We start from the raw sequence: 24,146 nt of genomic DNA, 5'->3' as shown, positions 1-24,146 counted from the left end.
TCGCTACAGTTACGGTAAAAAAAATTCACAAAGTTCGTGTTAATTTGAATTAACACTGGGGCTGAAAGGGTTAAAACAAAAAAGACTGAAGATACTCGAACGATGACAATCTCTCGCTCAGACTAGTACGAGATAATTATTTAAAATTTGATGTGCGTAAGAGTGTTTTTATTTTTATTTTTACGATGGAGTGATCCGTTTAATCGTCACGATTTCAAAGTAGTTTTAGAAGTGAAACAAGATTTGCATAAAGTAGAAAAATTCTACTGGTAAATATTCTAAAGTAATTCCAAGAGAGTAGGTATCAGTCATTTAGCGTTCCTTGGAATTCCAAGGAAGCAAACTGTAATATTTATGCTAAAACTCAATTGTCATCTCCCATCAAAGATTTTCAGGAATTCGTCGTAGTGTGTGACGTTCGACCCGGTCTGTTACCTCTGGGATTTGTTTTCCCACGCCAAAAAAATCTCTATTCCAATTTTACTAGCGTGAAGTGATATGGCACGGTATATAATTTAGTTATAATCTCGGTTTGGTTAGAATGTAGAGCTTAGCGTGGCTTAACACCTAAACCGTATATAGGTCGTAAGCGTAGAAATCACCAATATTACGCGAATTGTTGATGATTTGAATAGAGAAACGTTGTTCTTTTTTCTTACCACGCTACTTGTCACCGCGTTCATTCAAATTCAAAATTTCTAAAACTAAATCCAATAATACTGACAAAAATGATCCGCTATAAAAGTAATGATAAACAATGGAATTTTCAAATGTAAAAGAACAACTTAAAAATAATAATTTAAATGATGTGTCTCTGTGTAACTCCGGTTCAATAACCTCTAGAACTTTGATTTGCTTAGATTACCAAAATTCGAACTGATTGTGGAAAAGATTCAGACAAGCGATAAAATAGGTAACAAAAAACTACTACATTTAATAATCTCATATTAAGATTGTGCAATTTTTGTTATATGCAAGATATCGTGATTTTCATATTTATTAACGCTGTTCATTCAAAAGGAAAACTTGTCGTAAATTCAAAGTAAACATTTTTTACAATAACTTTCAGCTTCACAAATGCTACAATTATATTTTTCCATGATTTATCACTGGTCTGCGCTATTACAAGACAATAGTGTTAATTTTTCTGAATAGAAAATTATTTTTAAAAAAATCTCGTTTTTGCTACAAGTTTTGCTCCATGAATTTAATTAATCTTCCTCGGTAATCACAGCACGTATTCTTCAAACCAAAATAGTACCTTCAAAATTCGAATAACAGAGTTATGTATTCATTAGTATTGTGCGGTCTGAATGCTATGAATGTTCCAATATTTCGTATTTTACGATGCGATGGACGCCGATTGCATCTCAATGATGTATTCTCATAACAATGCACCTGAAATAGATATATCTCACAAGTAACAGATGTACGAGTCGTTTTAACGTGCATTTTAATTAAAATAGCTGAATTTATTCATCATTATATAACAATCCAAAAATTTCTCAGTAACCTGTGGAGTAATATTTTTGTAGGTTTTTTTTATGCGAAACAGCACACAAGTACCAACTGCTCCAAGCCGTCTGGAGCCAGTGAAACTATGGAATCGCGATTTGCGGTATATTGTAAAGCTAATTGTACTCAAGAGGGGAAGAGGAAGGTGAGAAAAAACCTGGCTATTGAGATCTTGTCACCGAACACGGGCAAAGCCATTTCAAGCAACGTTTTAATTCTTAATGGTGATCTAACACCATGACGATACTGAGAGCATCTTCCACTAAGTTCCAAAGTTACTTTATAATTCGTTAAAATAAGATAATTGTTCAAATAAAATATACTTGCACATGCCGAGATTTGAACCCGCGATCTCCAGTCGAGAGCCTTACCCCTCGATTACGGAGGCTGTAATTTTTTGTTTGCCTGATTTATTTTTTACATTAACTCCATACAATTATTTCACTCAGCGCCTATATCATCTTTGGGGATGCTGTGTGGATGGGAGAAGAAGAAAGAGTGCACATGAGTTTTGAAGAGACCCATTTTTCAGGAAGAACGAAACGCATAGTCCTGAAAATTGTTTTACAGTCGAGCTATTGTCAACAATATAAATTTTTAGCTTGGCGTGTTTCCCGACCATTCACCGGTGCCGTAGGGATCAATGACGCTAGTTCCTTGGATTAAGAACAGCGCGAATGCTGTTCTTGGAATAAGAACAGCATCAATATGCTTGTTTGTGTCACATAACTCTCAACCGATGATTTTATGAATTTCTACTCCAAATTTCTGGGTACAATTATCGCAGCAAAATTTAATGCAAAATCTGTAATTTGAGATTCGGGTACGGGTACCGCCGCCACAGGAACCATTTATTGAATAATCAAAACCCCTGCCATAGGTCACCCCAAGTGGTTTGCTACGTTTAGTAACTTAGCAGGGGTTCCCGGGTCCATGGGGTGAGGTTTGTCTAAGTCTTGGCGGCGGATGCGTTTGACCACATGCTAACGATAAAAAAAACAGCGAAATCGAAACACATACGATTTATAATTATGGTAGTTTCTCAGTGACGTTTCACAAGGATATCACTGTTTGATGTATGTAATACACCATTATGCCAGATCTTAAGTAGGTATATGCGTTTTATTATCACAATATGTTACAGAAATACATCATTTCATTTTTAAAACGTTGTTAAAATGTTGAATTAATTTATTTTACATCTCCTTTGTGGCAACAATTACATTGCTGCGCATGCCATGCAGTCGTATAATTCAATAAACACGATGGACACTTTGTATACGATACGGGAATGAAAATGAACGGTATCAATATGTTCAATAAATGGTGCAAGAACTATAAAGTTGCATTAACCCACAGGCGTTCTTCCAATGGAAATGGTTTTTTTTTAAATAATCAATTTATTTTCATCTGTTTTGTTGTAGTCACTGTGGTTAAAGTTATTTTCCTGCTCTTTTTTTTCTTCCCTTGTTCTATTTAGGTCTAGGATTTTTATAAAACTTCCAATTTCAGGATGTTCGCTATATTGGTATAGTTCAACAATTAATTTGTATTTCTTGATAATTTTTAATACAATTACATTTTTTCCCACAATTTTCACACGCAATCAATCTATTGTTGTTTTTTGTAATAATTACACAGCAAAACGATAAACAAAAGATATTTTTTACTATGAGAATGCGTGGAAAGTACCCGCGATTCATGCATCACGATGATTTAAATATGAGAATGCTTGGAGAGTACCCGCGATTAATGTATCACGAAGATTTAAATATGAGAATGCTTGGAGAGTACCCGCGATTAATGTATCACGAAGATTTAAATATGAGAATGCTTGGAGAGTACCCGCGATTAATGTATCACGAAGATTTAAATATGAGAATGCTTGTAGAGTACCCGTGATTCATTCATCACGAAGATTTAAATATGAGAATTCTTGGAGAGTACCCGCGATTCATGGATCACGAATATTTCTTCCAGTCGAGGGGCAGTGGGGTCCTTGCAGTAACGGCGTATAATACCAAACAACTGTAGCCAGGAACGGCACCACGATCTGCTATGACGCACTGGCCCGGCATAGCATGACACGAGGTATGGCGCTATTAAATAATATTTCTAAGACTGTTGATATATTTGACGGTAGCCTTTAAGGATTCAAGGGGCATGTAAATTCCATACATTATGCATTATGGTACTTTATTTTTCTTTATAAAAATACTGAAAAAAATCTCTTACTATTATTTAATCATACTCCTATTTTCTACGTTTTTCCTCAAAATTTCTGTTGTAATACCACTTTGTATAACGTCGTTTAGAATTTTGATTATCTCAATAGCGCTTTACATTGAAAACTGTAGGTTTAAAAAAATTTTTTTGAACTATGTAATAATTTATAGAGATTTTATTTTTAGAATTTTAATTCATATGTCTCTTAATTTTCATTTACTTGCTACTGGTCTCAACACATCACACAGTGTGTGTGAGTGCTTATTAACCATTAAAGTTTTCAATGTGACTCGTATTATAACAAATTTAACATTATGCGCACACAGTATTGTAGGCTATAAGATATAATACAAATACTAGAATGGTTACTAAACACTTCACAAAAAAAATTTCTGCTATTACTTCACATTTATTTAATTATGTCGACATTATTTCCAACAAAGCTTTTGCTTTTGCAAAAAAATCTGCACCAGCTCTAAGCTTTTATTGCCTGGAGCCTCGACTGAAATAAATTACGATTCCTCTTTATGGAACTATGTATGGAATAATAAAACGTTTTTTTATTGTAAATTCGCTTTGCCTTTGACGGAGATTTATAATAAAATTAATTTATCGGTTTATTAGCGCCAAATTTAAAAGAATAACTCAATATAAATTTAATATTAATGGTTTATTAAGAGGCGTGAATCGCTGTCCGGATTTGTCAAAACGATTGGATACAATCCCGTTATGGAAGGACCGCAGATGTATTGTTGTAACATAAAGAGAGTTATAAGTAATTAATTATGTCATAATTATTATTATAACAAATTATTTAATTGTTGTTATAATATTAATAAGAAGTCAGAAATCAAGAACATCGAGCTATGGCTTAATGAGACAAGCATTAGGCAGGTTGCAACTAAAAAGCCACTAATAACAACAATTGTGAAATTTTTATAAAATATATTATGATCAAACTATACTCACAGACCGAACGATTGGTCACAATAGACCCGATATAGTTTTAACTGCAAAATTTAAAAAAAATAACTTAAATAAAAAGTAGAAAAAAAAAATATTTGGACGATTTTTTACAAACTTTTTTGTGCAAAATCACCTCAATGGTGCTGTACATATATATAATTCATTTATACAATGATCTATGTTATTACTCACTACTAGATTTAATTAGAACGGTTGTGAGGTAAAAAAATAACTTAAATAAATAAAAATAAAACAATTTTAACAGAAACTATTTGTTGTATTTTTTTCCATCGGATGTCCTTAATTTATTTGTATGGTTCGATTTTACTGGGGTTGGCACAAATCAACATTAATCACGTGCGTGCCGCTAATTTAAGCGTAAAAAAATACTTGTCAGTTTTCCAAAAACTGTGTTGTAATGTGGACATTGTTGGGTGAAAATTACTAGCATTGTTTATATTTAGAAAAAAATTAAAGCTATGACAAACATTTAATTATTATGAGTTATCAGAACGTATATTTATCAGTTCTTTGATATCGAATACTTTCTCATTCCCGCATCGCTTCGTCTCTTACTAATTAGAACGAGGGATGTTATTGGTTGGTTTTCTCCTGGCCGCTCAGGCTTACAGATGTGATCCCTGCTGTGATGACCGTTAAAAACCCGTTCAAATCAATTATGATTGTGTTCGTCAATCTCTGATGAGTAAATCATGGTCAGAATTACTTAACATTATAAATCCAGAAGACGCCTGGACGTACTTTATCAATTACTTACAGACTACCATTAACGAACATACAAACATAATTATAAAACATATACCAAATAATATTTTACCAATTAAGCCATGGATTAACCACACTATTATTAAATCTATCCGTAAACGTAACAAACTCCACAAAAACGTTATTACCAATCCTTATGATATACAACTTCGAAACTTTTATAAAAGATATAGAAACATTTGTACCCAAATAATAAGAAAGGCTAAAGAGATATATTACAAACAGAAAATAGAAAAGTGTAATAATGATCCTAAAAAACTTTGGAAAACACTTAAAGAAGCCACCCACTCTCAACCTAATCCTACGAATGACTTAAAACAACTAAAAGTAAATGATAAAATATTTAGTTTTTCTAGTAATCCCGATATTATTGTTAATCATGCAAATAAATACTTCTCAAAAGTAGGTGAACAACTCGCAAAAAATATCGATGTAAACCATACCAACTCCAGTTCACTAAGCTGTAATACAAATTTGCCCAACAACTTGCATTTTAGTCTAAAACAAATTTCAAATGAAGATACTAGATTGATCATAAACTCATTAAAAAACTCGTCTTCAACTGGCTTAGACGATATATCAAATATTGCCTTAAAAAAACTTGTATCAGAAATAACCACTCCCTTAACAAATCTTATTAACCTAAGCATCCTAAAAGGCCGATTCCCCGACAATCTAAAACACGGAATCATAATCCCAATACATAAAGGAGGCTCTAGAGCGGACATAACGAACTATCGTCCAATTACATTACTAAATTCACTATCTAAAGTCTTTGAAAAAACTATTAATAATCAACTAATTGAATACCTTGAACAAAATAACATACTATCACTCAACCAGTTTGGATTCAGGAAAAATAAAGGCACCTCCGAAGCCCTGGCAACAGTTACCGATTTTCTAAATGAAAACTTAGACAAGGGATCAAAATGCATATCAATATTCTTAGACCTGTGCAAAGCATTCGATACTATCTCTCACTCTAAACTTTTACAAAAACTATCTAATATTGGTATAAATGGTGATGAACTTACTATTATTAGCGATTACCTGTCAAACCGAAAGCAAAGTGTGAAAATCAACAACTGCAATAGCAATCAATTACCAATTAACTACGGCGTGCCTCAAGGAAGTGTTTTAGGTCCTACCCTGTTCTTAATATACATAAATGAATTATGTAATCTTCAAATAGATGCCAAAATTGTAAGTTTCGCTGATGATACGATTCTCCTCTTCAAATCAAGCAATTGGAATGATGTATACATAAAAGCTAACAGGGGCATAACTGTGGTTAAAAGATGGTTAAACAATAATACACTAACAATGAATGTGACCAAAACTAAATACATTGAATTTAGTATTAATCCTTCCTTAAGAAACCCAGAAAATCAAATTAAAATTTGTGCTTGCAACCTGACAAATCCGATAATATGTGATTGCCCTTATTTAGAACAGGTAACTAAAATTAAATACTTAGGTATTATTTTTGATAGCAATTTAAAGTGGAAAGAACATATAACCTCTACAGCAAACAAACTTAGAAAATTCATTTATTTTTTTAGACAAACTCGCAACTTTCTCAACCTAAGCCAGCTAAAAACAATCTACTATGCACTTCGTCAATCTTTAATAGAGTATGGTATCATAGCATGGGGAGGAGCAAACGCTGCCGCCATTGATCCAATATCTAAAGCTCAGAAACTTATAATAAAGATTATCCTCAAACTACCAATCACAAGCAGTTCGGATGAAATCTTTAGGAAAATCTGTGTTATGGACATTAGGCAACTTTATGCCAAAAACATACTAACATACCTCTTCAAACACAAAACTACTTTTGACAATATCCAAACTGCTCGTGATACTAGAACAAAAGGACATAATTTCTTACAAATCCCTTTCGCTAAAACAACTTTTGGCCAGAGAAACTTTAGATATTTTGCAACAAGGCTATATAATGCTCTCCCACTAGCCATTAGACTGAACGATTTTTTTCTGAAATATAAAACAGACATCAAATCTTGGATCATCAGCCAAGACAGATCCATGATAAATTGTTTTATAAAAATCCCTACATAAGTATGTACTCCAACTAGATGCTGATTAACAAATGTATCATTTATTATTATTATTTATTATTTTCTATCTTTTTCACAATGTCATTTAATGTAGTGAAATATTTAATGTATCAAAAAATATGTAAACATTTTTAATGTATCAAAAAATATGTAAACATTTTTAATGTATCAAATACGTCTGTCTCGACACAGGTTTATCCTAGTGAGACAGACATCGAAAAAAAAAACCTGTAAAAGAAACTTTATATTGATAATAAAAAATAAAAAAAATAAAAAAAAGGCCATGTTTTTACTCTCAAAAGTTAAGTTATCTAACTTCGGAAACCTCTGGCCGGTTTGACCCAAGCGGCCCTTTTAGTCCAGTCAAGATGTACATCCGTGCTTGCAAAAGGTCCAGTCATTCTGAATTTTTTATATGTTGTTAGGACCTAAACCAGTATTAAAAAAAAAAAATTGCAACTTCGAAAGTGCTGTGCGAGCGACGGTGGACCTAAAAAACCAGGAAATTTTCGGATTTTTTTCAGTTTTTGCTCAATATCTCAGTAAAGGAAGGGTCTGACCGGTATAATCTTTATGTGTACTTTTAAAGTATACTAAATTTGCTATAATTTGAAACCAAAGCAAGCTATATAAAGTCATTGGTTTTCAAGATACAGTTCTTCAAAAATAGGCAATTTTTTCCAAAAAGTGAAATTTTTTCGAAATGGTCACTTATTTTGTAAAATAATTTCTAAAATACGCATCCCACGTCAAATATTGTATGAAATAAAGTTGTTGTAAATTTAATAAGCTTTTATTTGAGACTAGATTGATATCTGTAGACTAAACGGTTCTCTCAAAAATGACAGAGAACCAAAAACAGTCATAAGTGTATTTTGGGTGAAATGCAAATAAACTGTTCTCGCTTCTTTTTATGGTTTTATTGTGCTGTGAAGTAAATCTATTAATCATCGTGGGTTTATCCTAGGGTTATAATATAATTACGACTATTTCAAGTTTCAAGTACCCATTAGTACCTATACCCATGAGTCATCATGGGTTTATTTTATGGCATAATTATCGACCAGTATAACGACCTTCAGTCAAATTTAAACAATACAATAATTGGGAAACTTACTTAACCCAAATTTAAAAGCACCACTAATATTTTAGCCAAATATTTTTACTGTCCCCGAAAAATTGAGACGAAAAAAGAAGACACGAGACTGAAAAATTGCTGCGAGACACTGAAAGGTCTCTCACTATATCAGCAGAAGAAATTGATACCTACCAAATACTAAAGGCAAAATTTAAAAGTGCCTTGGAGAAAATTGAAGCGAATGGTCCAACATCACAGTTGTATGACCACTTTGATAAAACTATTCATCCAGGCAGAGCGTGCTGGTGATTGGAACCTTCATTTGTACACTGTCCACAAGATGCTCCCTTTTTTCCACGCAGCTGGACATTTTTTGTATGCTAAGAGCGCGCACCTCTACCTTCAGGATATGATGGCTCTACAAGATCGGATGGATAAAAGTGAATACGACATGTTCACAAAAGGATCCTTCACCATTCGCCGGTTTGACAAGTTTTGGTCTGGGTTGTGGTCAGACCTAACAATTGAGCAGAAGCTGATGCGATCCATGAAAACCTACGGTGGGTTGGACCCAAGGAAGGGGAATCTCCGAAAGTGTTCTGGCAAGGTGGACAACAGGAATGGTGTTTATGTTGAACATTTGTGAAGAACTGGAAAGTTTTTGTAGCTTATCATGTCCTACTGGAGAGCAGCATGTAGACATGAGACCTTCTCGAATCATCCGAGATAATAGTGATGTGGAAAAACTAAAAAACTGGTTTGCTCTCCACCCTCCATTTCCCAAAACTGACAGCTTAATTTCTATCAGTAGTGGTTTACTGGCAGGTCCTGAAATTAATTGCCACACAGCCCAGAGAGTTGGAACGGAAGGAGTGATGAAAATTGTGGGGAAAATGTACGACAAAGTAGTAATAAAACGGAAAAATAAAGTTACCACGCTGGCATCGATCACCTCAACCGTTAAACTGCCGGACAAAAATAGAAGAGTGGCTGTGGATCCGCTCACAATTTTTCAGCGAGTGTGTATTGCAAAGAAATCTGAACAAGATTTACAGGATGACTTCAAGTATGAGCTGGCCCCGTTCCCGATGTCTCTGTTCAATGAACAAGGGATGCGCAAGGGCACAAAATCTACTCTGTACTCTGCCTACACTCCTCTTTCCAGCCACACGCCGATAGATGCCAGCACTCACGTCATTTTGGATGGTGGCTACCTCTTGCACAAGGTCGTGTGGCAGCGGAAGAGCACGGTTCGAGCACTTTTGGCACGTTATACCACCTACCTAAAAAAAAAAAAACACCAAAACAGCGGAACGACTCTGGCGCTACGACTCAGCTCATTCCAGCTAGGAATTGACGTTCGATGAATCCACAGTAATTCAAATTGCTCAAGAGCATGTATTGGGCAATTAAAATAATAAGAGACGCCTTATAACTCTTCTCTGTGACGCCTTTCAGAAGGAGGGAGTAGAAGTGGCTGTTGCCGAAGAAGATGCTGATCGAGAGATCGTCATGATGACGTTATCAAAAAGAGCAGATGCCGATCGGGTCGTCATAGTGGGAGAAGATGTCGACCTGCTCGTTCTTCTCAATGGTTTAGGCGTTGAAGAGACAAACGTCTATCTTCAGAAGAGCACGAAGGGTGAAGCTGGTTGCTGTCACTACTATACGACCGCCTACAACACCCAGGACTCCCGACAATTACCAGAAACGGTACTATTTACCCACGCGTTTGCCGGGTTCGATACCACCTCAGCACCGTTTGGCCGAGGAAAGACCAAAATCAGCACACTTCTGAGCAAGAGTGAACCACTTGCTGAGCAAGTGGAGGTCTTCCTTCGGCCAGACTCTACCCCACAAGCCGTGAATGAAGCAGTCATCAAGTGCTTCGTGGCTCTATATTGGGGTGACATCGCGAGAGATACTTTGGATTTCCTGAGGTATAAGACGTTTATCATTTCAACAAACATAAACCTTGCCCGTTTGCCACCGCCGGAAGATGCTGCAGGCCACCATGCAGCAAGGTGCTACCTCCAAGTGCAGAAGTGGCGGGGAGTCAACTTGAATCCCACTGAATGGGTGTGGAAGCTGTCTTCTCAAGGACTTACCCCCATCCCCACCACGATGGATCCCGCACCTCCTGCCCTTTTGCGAAAAATTTCGTGTAAATGCAATAAAGGATGCCTTGGGAGCTGCTCGTGTAGAAAGGCTGGGCTCCACTGCTCAGTCCTCTGTTAGTCATGCGGTGGCAAATTTTGCATTAACGTCCCGGATGTGGAGCTGACATGCTCGGACGATGAAGATGACCCGACTACAGACTGGGCGCCTCTCCCAGCTAAGATAAAAAGAAAGACATGATTTGGCAATCAAGACACAATACCTACATGATTTATATTAGTTTTATTTTTTGTGTACTTGTAATTTGTCCTTATAGTAGGTACCATGATGTTTGTACAAGCATTTTGGTATGTAGGTATATAAAACAATGTTTGAAGATGACGTAATTCCCGATAGATGTAATATCTTTTCTTTTTTTCATCAAAAATCTGTTAACTGTTTGATAAATAAAACCATAAAAAGACGCGAGAACAGTTTATTTGCATTTCACCCAAAACCCACTTATGACTGTTTTTGGTTCTCTGTCATTTTTGAGAGAACCGTTTAGTCTACAGATATCAATCTAGTCTCAAAAAAAAGCTTATTAAATTTACAACAACTTTATTTCATACAATATTTGACGTGGGATGCGTATTTTAGAAATTATTTTACAAAATAAGTGACCATTTCGAAAAAATTTCACTTTTTGGAAAAAATTGCCTATTTTTGAAGAACTGTATCTTGAAAACCAATGGCTTTATATAGCTTGCTTTGGTTTCAAATTATAGCAAATTTAGTATACTTTAAAAGTACACATAAAAATTATACCGGTCAGACCCTTCCTTTACTGAGATATTGAGCAAAAACTGAAAAAAATCCGAAAATTTCCTGGTTTTTTAGGTCCACCGCCGCTCGCACAGCACTTTCGAAGTTGCAAAATTTTTTTTTTATACTGGTTTAGGTCCTAACAACATATAAAAAATTCAGAATGACTGGACCTTTTGCAAGCACAACCCCCTTTTCATGTTTAACTTGACTGGACTATTTGTAAATCATTGATTTTAGGAGTTCAACTAACCAAGAGAAAAAAAATACCCATTGAAATCCTTTTGATAAAACAAAGGGTTAAGGGAACATATTACGTTCCTTTGATAGGAACGATACAGGTATAACCTGTTCCCCACAGAACCGAGTTAAGTAGTTGTTAAATTTTATTACACTGTATTACTATTGTTGAACTGCTATAAATGTGTATCATACTTGAAATTAATTTTACCCAAAATAAAGACAAATTGTTAATAAAAACAGCAAGCATAATCCAAAAAATTCAAATTAAGGCCTCAAAGAATATTTTTTAAAAGATTTAAAAACGCAAATACGTAATTCTTGTCGTGTTGTTCTTTGTTTTGTATCCTTTTCTATCCCCTGTATTTGTATAATCATAAAGCATAATCTACTTTTACCAATGTATTAGTACCTTCTTCTAAATTCCTACCTTGGCTCTATGCTTATGTGTCTATCCCTATTTGTTTCATTTTTTGTTTCTTCTTGTTTATTCTACTTAACCTCCCTTTTCCTAATTGTGCACTGTTTTATATGTGAAACTTATATTGTGGTATTTTTCTAATTTTTTTCTGTTTCAAATGTGAAACTTAAAATTTTGATATCAAAATATCAATGTAAAATTGAACCTATTAACTCCCTTTTGTTCCTCTTGTCCTATAATGAATTTTGTAACTCATTTTATTTAATAATCCCGTTATAAAGCAACTATTTATTGCATTCCGTTATAAAGGGGCTACAACCTTAATTGATATTCAATGGACTTGAATTAATTAGGTAGATAGTGGCAGTTTTTTCCAGTTACACTCTTTATGATAGAACACAACTCCCAAATTCGATTACATCCGCAGTACTTAAACTTACTGATATGCATTTTTAATTTAACACACGGGCACCGGTGCGTTGTTACACCCGTCCGGTTGACGTGTATTGCTTATTGGGATGGACTTATAAAAAATGTAATTCGGTTGTCATAAAGAACCTTGCCTAATAAATAATTTAACATATATGATACACAAATCAAACATTCCCGGATCAGAAATAACCCGTCAGTAAGTTCTATATTATATATTTTATTTTGATTTTTATTATTTCTATTTTCTCGCTAGTAGCATCGCGATTTATTAACAACTAAATGTTGATTTCCGCATGATGTTGAACATTTTTATGGAGTGTTAATATCTACGCACATCCCAATGGTAATTTCATAAATGTAATAATTGTTAACTCTTCAAATAATTCGTAGTGTAAATGTTCCAAGCAAAAAATAAATTTCCAGGATTCAACAATTATCATTTACGACGGGAATATGCAACATGCGTATCGGCGTTTATCCCCGTGAAAGAAGGGCCTAGCAATACTTTTTTTTCCAAGTGGTCCATTCGCTTCAGATTTTGATCCGTTTTCAATAACAGTAATAAAACGACGCTATATAGATTTTTTTACTGTTCATATCAGGTCTATAAAAGTATTTTATCGTCGCTCCACAACAAACTGATTTTAATATCAGCCCCCCTACTGTGGTGATTCAATAATACGAAATGCTAAAGATAGGATACTTATAGATGTTTTTTTACTACCCACGTAAATGATATAACGATGACTGTTTTATTGCACTGAGATTGCTGAAAGATATTAAACTTTAAATGCATACATTATATACCTCGTATTATTTTCAAGCATCAGAACAGTTTTCTATGATAAACTTATCTTTTTATGGTATCACTTCACGATATATACTTAATTTAAATTCATCATTTATGAACAAACAGGTTTTATTTTTTGGAATAACTTAGTGAGTAAAACCTCAAATTGTGATATTTAGTTATTAAAGACAATATTAGCGATTCCTAAATGAAAATTCGAAACAGAAATATCAGATAAAAATACGGTCACTTCTAGGACTCGAACCTAGGACCCTTGCCTTTTCGTGGCATTGGTGTCCCATTAAACATAAAAAGATGTTTTTATGACATTCTTATAAACGTTGATGATGCATTTGTTGTTTATATGGCCATCATTTTTTTGAAATCATGGATTTTAACACATCTATTATAGTGGAGAATTTATTTTGTTCAATGAAACCAAGCATTTAGGGAAATAGTTTTTTTTCTCAAATTAAATTAGCTTTTCCAAAATGAAGCAAAATTCTGAAATAATTAGGAAACAAGATTTTAGGCAGGCTTACCCGTCATCCCACAGGTCGGAGAGCAATCGACATAAACCAAATGCTGCAAGACCAAAATAAGTTTTACAGCACTTGGCTTATGTCGATTACTTAAAGACCCGTGTGACGACGGGCTTAGTGTTCTTCCGTGAGCATCAACATCTATTTTTTTTATAGATTTTATTGAAATTATGCAACAAAATGACTACTCACATATTTTTTAAATATTAAACCCAAAATATTTTTTTTCTATGAAAAGCTTTTATAATATATCATTCAATGGCTTCCGTGGGTGGTCAAGGGAAAAGGCTCTCAACTATCAATATGAAGGGATGATTTGAGATTTTCAGGGGCCAAAAGTATTAAAGTGATTTTTTTTTGGGGTATTATGCCGTGTTGTACTAGCTCCTTATTTAGCCAACGTTTCGGAAAGTATTGCAGTGTCCATCATCGGGGCACATATGTAATCTACATCAGATTACACATGTGCTCGGATGATGGACACTACAATGCTGTTCAAAACGTAAGCTAAAAAGGGAAATAGCGAACACGGCATAGTACCCTAAAAACAAATCTATATTATATCAATATGGAGGTCGTGGTTTCAAACCCCGACGTGCGAAAAAATATTTTTAATAAATATTTTTTGCTGTTTCACAATTCATTATTTATTTATAACCACCATCCTAATTTCCTTCCCTCCCCACCACCTTCAGAATCACAACATATTCCAATTAGGGATGCCATAGTGTTACTGGCTACAGACAGTTAGGAGCAGTTCGGACTCTTGTCCCGTATTCACATATTAAAAAAAATATTGTTCAGGTATCTACTTGAGATAAAAAAGTAAAGATAGCCACGTTTATTTATATAACTAGGAACATTGATTGAAAATGTGGGGAAAGAAGCAAATTACTTTTCAGTTTTTTGTGGACACGTGAACTATTTTTCCTCTGGTTTTTCTTAGATATTTGTTTCACCGTTCTTCAGATCTTGCTCGCTTAGCTCCCACTTATGGAAAGGCTGAGAAATCCAATCTCGGTGTAAAGATTGAAAAGAAAACCACCAGCCTATTTTCCGATAAGCTAGAAAGAAATGTGCTGCCTTGTTTTTACCCAAAGAGCTTACCGTTTCGTGGAAGTCGCTAATGGGAAAAATATATTTTTTCAATTAATCGAGTAAGTGTTGTAGGTCTGGCTTACTGTAAAAGAACCTTCTTAAATTAGAACATTTTGATGCAACATAAAAATCTTAATGACCGGAACAAGTGAGGTGGTACTTAATCATTGAAGAAGAAGATAATATCAATAAATCTAAACAAACCATGAGACAGAACAAGGCACAAAAAAAGGTAACTGTCGCAACTAAAATCCCATTTTATTGACTATGTTCTACCCAAACATATGTATCTAGGTTACAAAGGTTTATAAGGATTCTCTGTCTTGTTTTGTTTCATGTCTCGTTTATTTTCATTAAAATTATCTTCTTTTTCAATGATTAAATATTATAAACTTCAAAAGTTATTCCAATAAATTAAGATATTTATATTTTGTGTATTTAATATCCCAATTCTTGACTGTTGGTAGACAGAAAGAAGTAATGGATGGTAATAAAAAGGGAAAGAGAAGGTTATGTGGCAGTTTCTTCAAATCGTGTTGAAAAGCATAAATAGGCAACAAAGGCAACTTTAACACATATAAATATTATGGTGGTTGATGATACTATCCATATAATTTTTGCTTATACTTTGTGTTAAGCCCCGCACTACGTTTGAATCCATTTCCTCAAGGCGTACAAGATATACCCGTTATTATTTACAGTAAAAATTTGCTTATTATTTATGTTTATCTCCGCACGATGTTTGAATCCGTTTCCTCAAGGCTTAGAGTAATGCCCGTTATTATTTAGAATAATATAAGTAACAGCAACTGTATCATTGTGAAAATCAAAATACTAACAAATCTAAACGAAAAATGAACAGAAAAAGACACAGAAAAATATAAAAGAATATGTCTCAGCTGGGTAGCGAATTCATTAAGCAAATTTCGATTCCCAGTTAAGACCGTCACGTTTTTATTTTTCTGTCTTGTTTTGTTTCATGTTTTGTTTAGATTTATTATTATTGTCTTCTTCTTCAATGATATGTTGAATTACAGTCCATAACCTTCAAAAGTTATTAAAATAAGAGTTACTCCAATGAAAATTGAAAAATAAATATATTTTCTAAAAGATATTGTCCTTTTGAAAGACCACGATTCAGAATTTAAGCATTGCACGAAATGCCAGCTACTTTGTAACCACCATCTTTCACAAACTATCGAAATTTTAACATTTACAGATTTCGCGAAATTAAATTTAGTTAGAGACTGAAAATACTGTAACATTAGTCAAGTATTAAATAAAATAAAATCCTGGGCCCGAGGTACACGATATGGCTAACCATATTTAAAAAAAAAATTATTTAGAAATTTGTCCATGTTGTTCTTTCTGTGGTCCGTATTATAGGCTCTCGGCGTCTGTAGAGATAAAAGGTCTGCGTCGTTGTGACGTTTCCCAGGATTTGAATCAGACCAGATGATTTCAAAAACACATTCATGAGCAATCCGAATGTTTATTACAACGCAAACGACCACATCGCGCTGTCAAATAATCAGGACATAGGGCACCATGTTACAATTTTTCAACAACAAAAATATGATTTTTGTGTAAGCGTTGTGTGGTTACTGTTTTTAGCATTGATTACAGTCTCTCATTGCAAGATATTAACATTATTAACTCTCCCGCAGCCATGTGGGGGAGTAGTTAGTACCCAAAATTACTATTCTCATTATATTAGCTTAAATACTTGACATATTATTTTAGTGTTTTTCGTATTTCTGCGCAAATACATAAGCTACCACAATTAATTGACTGAATAATTGGAATTTCTATAGTTTAAAAGCCCATAAGACAGAAACATGTATCGGGTCGTCGGAAGATCCACTTGGTTACAGACATTTTGTTTGGCATCTTGGCCTATCAAGAGTTAATGTATCAAATTTGATGTTTAAAATATACTGATATATTTCTACTAAAGCTTTCACTTTTTTACTATTTTTTTAATTCAATTGTACACCACTGTAAAGTAAGAAGTATTTTTTTGTAACCATTGTTTTTAACCCTCGTGTACAAATGTTTTAACATTTCAATGTACTCAATGTAAAAGTTCTATGGGTGTATAAAAAGAGTAAATAAAATAAATATAATTTTTAGTTTAATTCAAGTATAAAAGAAGTTGGACTGAGTTCACTTTGGACGTGATACCAATATCACAGAATTTCCGGTATTATTCTAATATAAATTTCTCGACAATCACCAACAATTTACGTTTTGTTTAATAATATATGTATCTTCCTACCATGCTTTTATTATTAAATCCTCAATTAATTAGGATTAACTTAATGATTAAAATATTTTCAACACACTTAATCTCAATAATAAATATGAAAGAGTCAAAGACAAAGAAAATAAATAGCTAACTGTATTAGGTGGTAATAAGACAACCAATTTGTGAAACACCATTCCCTGTAAGACTAAACGATCTAGATTCAAGTACCTTTTTATTTAATTATTAAAGACAATATTAACAATTCTCGAACGAAAGGTGTGAAACAGAAAAGACAGAAAAGATTTAGTCGCATCTAGGAATTGAACCCAGGACATCTTTCCAGCCAGGAAAATGTGTCATTTTTAATTAAATCATACTTCTACTGAGAGCTACCAACTACCAATATTATCTCAATTTTCTTGAGGCAATTTTATGGGCTGACATCTTTATGTCTGATTGTAAGATTGTACCCGAACTAAATACAATCTAGATTATGTCTTGGATAAGTATATAATATATAGTATTAAAGAAGAAGAAGATAATAATAATATCTTGAAACAGAACAAGACACAGAAAAATAAAAAGGTAACGGTCTCAACTGGGAATCGTATCATATATATCTTACCGGGACAACGGTATATATAATGCCTATTCAATACATTATATATATACCGTCAGTATAGTGGTCGGAGCACTTCCCCGGCAAGGAAAAGGTCCTGGGTTCAATTCCTGGATGCGACTGAATCTTTTTCTTTTTCAGATGTTTAGTTTGATAGTCAATAATATTGTGTTCAGTGGTTATATATTAAAATTCGAGGTTGTACTCATTAAGATATTCCACTATAAAAAATGAATTATCCTTTATTTTCCATGTCTGTCTGTTTCATTTTTTTTTCATTGGTAGTTGTTTATGATTTTCAATAATCGAAATATATCATTTAAAAACAGGATTTATCAGGGAAATACCGACATAGTTTACAAAATTTAAAAAAAATATATCCTACAAGAGATTTTGTTCTTTGGAAAATAATAAACGATAAAATATATGACAGTTTCTCATCCCACAACTCCGTATAATAACAAAAAATTCATATCGCAGGATGCATTTCCCGGAAAGGTCTTTGTGAAACGTCCGGCCTTTGAGTCTAATGCCTCAGAGGAAGCGTAACGATCGAACACCTTTGTAGCGACCCATTTTCCACTGCAGTAACTTTCGTGTTGACATTAGAGTTTGCTGGGAAAAAGATCTTGCCTATCGACAAATGAAAAGGACATTTATTGCACAGTGTAAAGCTGCTCAAATAGATCTGTCTTCTTTGTGAAAAAAAATTGATAATCAGATTAATAAAAATAAAGTCCTGCAAGTAAGCTGGAGTATCGCACCATACTAAATATATATGCATTAAAATTCAGAAAAAATCTTCAGGCATATTTTTACATTTCAATGCATGCACCACGTTCTGCAAAAATTGTAATACTTTGTTTATATAGTGCATAATTCTTTTAATAGACCATTCATCATGGAATGCAATGGCAAATACGTGCCTGAAGATATACTGGTCGTAGTCCTCACCATGACTTGTTCCAGATACCATATGACGGAACCGATGTTCTAGCACAGCATAGCATGACAAGAGGAATGGTGCTATTTAATGAAATTTCCAAAACAGTAAATATTATATTTAATATCATAGTCTATAAATAACCTTAAAACCTTTTTTATTTCTATCTTCGCAAATGTAAGGAATATTAAAATCAGAAATCTTGTACTGTAAATGAATTATTTACAGTACATGAACTGTCGTATTGAATTGAAAATTATAAATTATTTTTTATTTATGCATTAAAATGAATGCAGAGCTTCATTTATGATTTATTTTTCAATTTACAGCTTAGATTTCAGATTGAATTCTATAAATCATGATGATCCGTACAAGAATGTGGTCGCTGGTGTTGAAAGCCATTAAGCTACGGGTGTTATTGTGGATGTTATATCAAATGATAACGTTATCGAACTTAATTAAAGGTATATTTACAATCAATTAACACACATAATTTAATATTAACATTTAAACTAGAAGGTGGTGAGCGAACACGGAAGCGCGCGGTGTGGTAGCCTCAACTATCAGGAGCTGAATTGTTCGGTTTGGGTTAGCTCGGCCTGGAGACTCAGTTATAACGTCCCCTATTGGTGGACGGGTCGCCATTGTGCCAGTCGAGTCGCCATTAGTATAAGGTACTTTATTGTGAGATTGCTGCCGTGTTCGCTTTCCACACTCTATGCACGAGTTTGATCACTAGTGTGGAGAGCCATTAAACCTTTTTAACGTAGGAGTAAAATGATAACTCGTATATTATATAGCGTTGGACTTGGCACAATGCCATTCATACCGAAGGTTTTTAATAATAAGCTCGCGTTCTGAAGTTTATACAAAGACAACGATAAAGTTTTAATGAATACACATGCGGATGAAGCGTTTTGCACTAGGATTATTATAATGCACATTAATTTTGGTTTCCTTTCAAGCAAAATTAAGTCTTAGACGTCAAACGTTGATCGAAATTAAATTTAAATCATCATTAAATCTTCAATGAAAACTATCAAAAAGCCAAAATGTTTTTAAACGTCAAAATATCGCGTTGCTCTATTCGTATCAGATTCAAATTTTAACTACTTGGTATGGCGACATTGAATTGCACTAAATAAATAAACTTCTTATTTGGAGAATGAGACTTGTAAAATAATATCTTAAGCAAATTAGATTTTACGAATGCCATAATTAAACTAAAGTTTGTAAGGAGCATGGTGTGGAGTGAAATTCAGATCAGGTCTTAAAGAAATTAATGTAAATAGGCTCGATGAGGGGAAGGAATCAATAAAAACAGTGGACCCTAAGCAGAAAGGTTCCACAATGACTGTGCTGCAAACCGTAATAAAATTTGCTTTTTTGTGCGGTGTCTTCGGGTTTGGGACAAGAGGATTTAATAAATGGAACATGCAGCAAAAACATAAGAGCCTATGACCAGAGAAGTTTTATCTAGATAAAACAACATGAAGAATTATTGAGAGGATTAAGCACTAAGCACGTCTTTTAGCATTAAAATATGTGAGAAACTGCAGAAATCAGAAAGCGGTCCAGAAATGTTTTACGAAGGCAGAGATAGATTGTTACCAATTATTAATGTGTTCACATCGCATCACAACATTGTTCACCATGGCTGTAAATAGTATGTACCTACTGCCACTTTACTTATACACCAAACGCTTTACATTCATTGGCTTATTGAAGCGGCGAGTCTTTCTCAAAGAGTTTTGGCGCAGATGATTGTGCATGGAGAACAGTTTAAAAAATCAATAATCTAGTGAAAAACAAAAAAGAAACTTACGTGATGAGTCGTATCGTATGCCTTCAAACTCCTCAAAACACTTGAGCAGGGCCGCGGTCCCAGGAGCGGTCTGCGGCCAGCACAGAATTCCGTCCCAGTAGACCGGGCAGTTTCCATCGGGCTGCGCTCCCGCCGCCCGCAGCGCGCAAGCCATCCCCTGACTGCGGTTCACGCTTTTAATCAACTCCAAGTCGAGGTCCCCAAACTCATGGCCGAACCCGTCCAGGTGCTCCAAGTCCCCGCTCATCTCGAAGCCGCGGTGACCGCTGTCACCGTGACCCAGTGCTGTCTGCAAGTGCGCTGGAGCCTCGGTTACAGCTTCGAAAAGCTTGCGTCCGACCTGTTTCATCAATCCTGCATCACTTGATTTTAAAAGTTTTTCCAAAATTACACTCATCTTTAAGCCGTTTATTTACTTTTTAATGTGGTCTTGAATTTAATTCATGAAATGATTATTCAATGATGTTCATAAATGTTGAAGTTTTAAAATATTATACTTTTCAACGCCATCCCAAATTACATTAACACATTAAGATTTATCTCGAAATTCTTCCGAGAATCTTTTCCGTTATCATCTTATACGGTATTTACTGTCTAGTTCTCTGTTTGTCTTCTCTTTTCCGACTCGCTGGCTAAAGTTATAATTCTAACATGCTCTCATTTGAATTTCAATTTATTCCACTTCAGAAGTTTTAAATACCAACTCTTACGTTTTCTCGAGACTTTTAACTTACTTTAGAAATACACACACGTCAATGTATTAAGCCCCGATTTAGTATCTTTAAAATTCGAAAGAAAAAACTTTTATCACTTATGTTTAGATTTCACTTAACTTTATCACTAAAAGTTTACCACTTTAGAATAGAGATTGATTGAAAATTGAAGTTTTCTCCTCGGGAAACGTTCGTGCAGCTTCCGTTGACTCTTTGAGACTAAGTTTCAGGTGTTTCTCGCATCTTGTATCTGTTAGTGGGTATTGTTGTGTGACGTCATTCTATCAACAGAGATGTTGGTTCGCTCTTTCGAGATAAGAAGCCTCTTGCAGCACCCAGAGGTTCTGTAGGCAGAGTTGGCAACTTATCTCATCGCGATAGTGAATTGTGTACTCGGTTGGAGAACTGCGCCGTTAGCTGTGAAGGGAAATAAATGTATTAAATAAACAAAGTAAATCAATACGGCTTCTCTTGTTAGATACATATTATAATGTTTCAGGAAATCTTTTCTGTAACAATACATGATATATTCAATTAAATTGATAATGTTATTCGAATCTTAATGTTTATATTTGTATGGACCTTTACAAATATTACAAACAATTTGAATTGTACTTTCTCATACCCAAACAAGACATATGCAAAACACAAATAGTAAGTATGTTTATAAAGAAGCTACATCAAACCATTGTTTTAACTTTATTCCACTTTTATTCCTCTCTAACCGTACCGTTTTCAGACAATCACGTCCATTTTCATTTTTACTTAAATCGTGGTTTTATAGTTCGTGTATTAATTTATAAAATAAGTAAGTCGTTAATTAATAAGTAATAAACAAATTAAGTATGAATACCATTTTTTTATATTAACTCCACACAGGAGGCCCTAAATAAAAATAATTTCCCTCAGGGCCTATGTCATCTTTGGGGACGCTGTGTGGAGGGTCTTTTTGTGGAGAGGAAGGAGTGAACATGGGTCTTGAAGAGTCCCATGTTGTAGGAGGGAGAAAACACAGAGGCCGGCAGTTCGTTCCACAGTCGAGCTGTTGAACTTAAGAACGAATCGTAGAATCGACCCGTTCTCATGTGACAAATGTCAACCGTGTACAAATGTTGGGCGCGCGTTTGGCGTGTATCCCGACTACGCACCGGTGCCGAAGGGATCAATGACGCTAGTTCCTCAGAGCATCTTACATTGTAATACCGATAGAACAAAGACAGCATAAACTGACGCCTGTGCTCTAAAGATTGCAGTCCGTTTGTTTAGATTGGGGAATCTATCAAACGGACCGCCCGTTTCTGCATAGAGTCAAGGGTTTTTATCAGGTATTTTGGGGCTCCGGACCAGAGATGTCTGCCAAATTCGACAGTAGGGCGCACTTGCGATTTGTACAGGGTCAGCAGTTGTGTACTATTAAAGTATCTGCGGGCCCTGTACAGTACGCCCAGCTTCTGAGAGGCCAACTTTACTCTGGCTTCGATGGAGCCCCCGTACCTGAGCTGGTCACTTATAGTTACACGAAGCATATCAATGGAAGGCCTGTTCGGAAGATTTCTTCCATTGAAGGAGACTAGATTATCATTTGGATCCCTTTTAGACCTGTCAGACAGGATTGGGTCTTTGAAACATTAAATTCGACGAGATTATTTTTACCCCAGGAGGAAATACTCTCGAGATAACCGTCCATTCTCTGCTTCAAAGCCCTCCGAGCCGTTGGAGTTTGTGTGCCCTTTGGGGGCTTGTCAAACAAAAAGCTATCATGAACTGTACTGTCATCCGCGTAACAATGAATCGGTGCACATGTCAAAAAAACATAGTTTTAACCAAAAATATACCAGTCTGGAGATGAATGTTACTGTCCGAAACCGGTCTGGTGGGAGAGAAAAAAGAGTGGAAAAAAGTTAAGTGTTTAATTGCTGTATTACTTATTTTCATCCGTACCAGTTCAGCGATGGTATAGTTAAGTTCTCCATAAGCCCGGCTTAAGGTCGGTCTAACCATACCAGCGCCGCGGTGTGTTAAGAAGTCAAGTTTTTAGCTATTCCGACCTTACGCACCCCTCAGTATTGATTATTATAACAGGGTTTCATTTAATTGTTTTAATATTAATGAATAAGAAAATAATACTAATTAATCTAAAAAAATAATAATAATAAACAAAACAAGAAACAGAAAAAGTCACAAAAAATAATAACTCAACTAAGAATCTATCTCAGGATCTTTGTCTTGCGGGGACAACGTCTTTATTCACTCGACCACTGGGACCTATTTTTTATACTTCATGTTTATTGATCTCATATTTCAAGTTCAGAATTAACAATATTATTTTGCAACTAATTTTAAAACGTTTAACTATATTAATACCAAGCAATAACAATTATTGATAAATTAATATATTTTTTTATTAAAAAGATTTGAAGGAAATTTCAATTCCCAGGACAGTGAAACTGTTCAAGAAAATTTAAAATTTAAACAAATTGTATCGTTTTTCCAGAAGTAAGCTCAAATTCACCTTACTCCTGATACACAGGCGTACTTATTGGTTACAACTTCACTGTAATATATTAGGAACAAGATGTTCCCAATTTGATCCAAATATTTACTTAACCTAGTTATAATAGTTAACTATTAGCAATACCATGACGAGAGCTGTAGTACCCATGTATATATTGTATCTTTGTGTTATTAATGTTAAATACATATT

General features: G+C 34.4%; 1 protein-coding gene across 1 annotated transcript in view; it reads right to left on the bottom strand.

Moving 5' to 3' along the window:
* Positions 1 to 24,146, bottom strand: part of LOC149418913 (diuretic hormone receptor-like) — a 579,308-nt gene that overhangs the window by 323,224 nt on the left and 231,938 nt on the right. Inside the window, exon 3 of the mRNA XM_089638437.1 lies at positions 20,730 to 21,859. Coding sequence (XP_089494563.1) covers positions 20,730 to 21,126 — 397 coding nt within the window. The 5' untranslated portion in view covers positions 21,127 to 21,859. The remainder of the gene's footprint in view (positions 1 to 20,729; positions 21,860 to 24,146) is intronic.

This window comes from Hesperophylax consimilis, chromosome 13, assembly GCF_061612785.1.
Source record: "Hesperophylax consimilis isolate HC1 chromosome 13, BYU_Hcon_1.0, whole genome shotgun sequence".
In the NCBI taxonomy this organism is placed as follows: domain Eukaryota; kingdom Metazoa; phylum Arthropoda; class Insecta; order Trichoptera; family Limnephilidae; genus Hesperophylax; species Hesperophylax consimilis.
The sequence above is the reverse complement of the archived record's forward strand: the minus strand, read 5'-3'. Positions and strand labels throughout refer to the sequence as shown.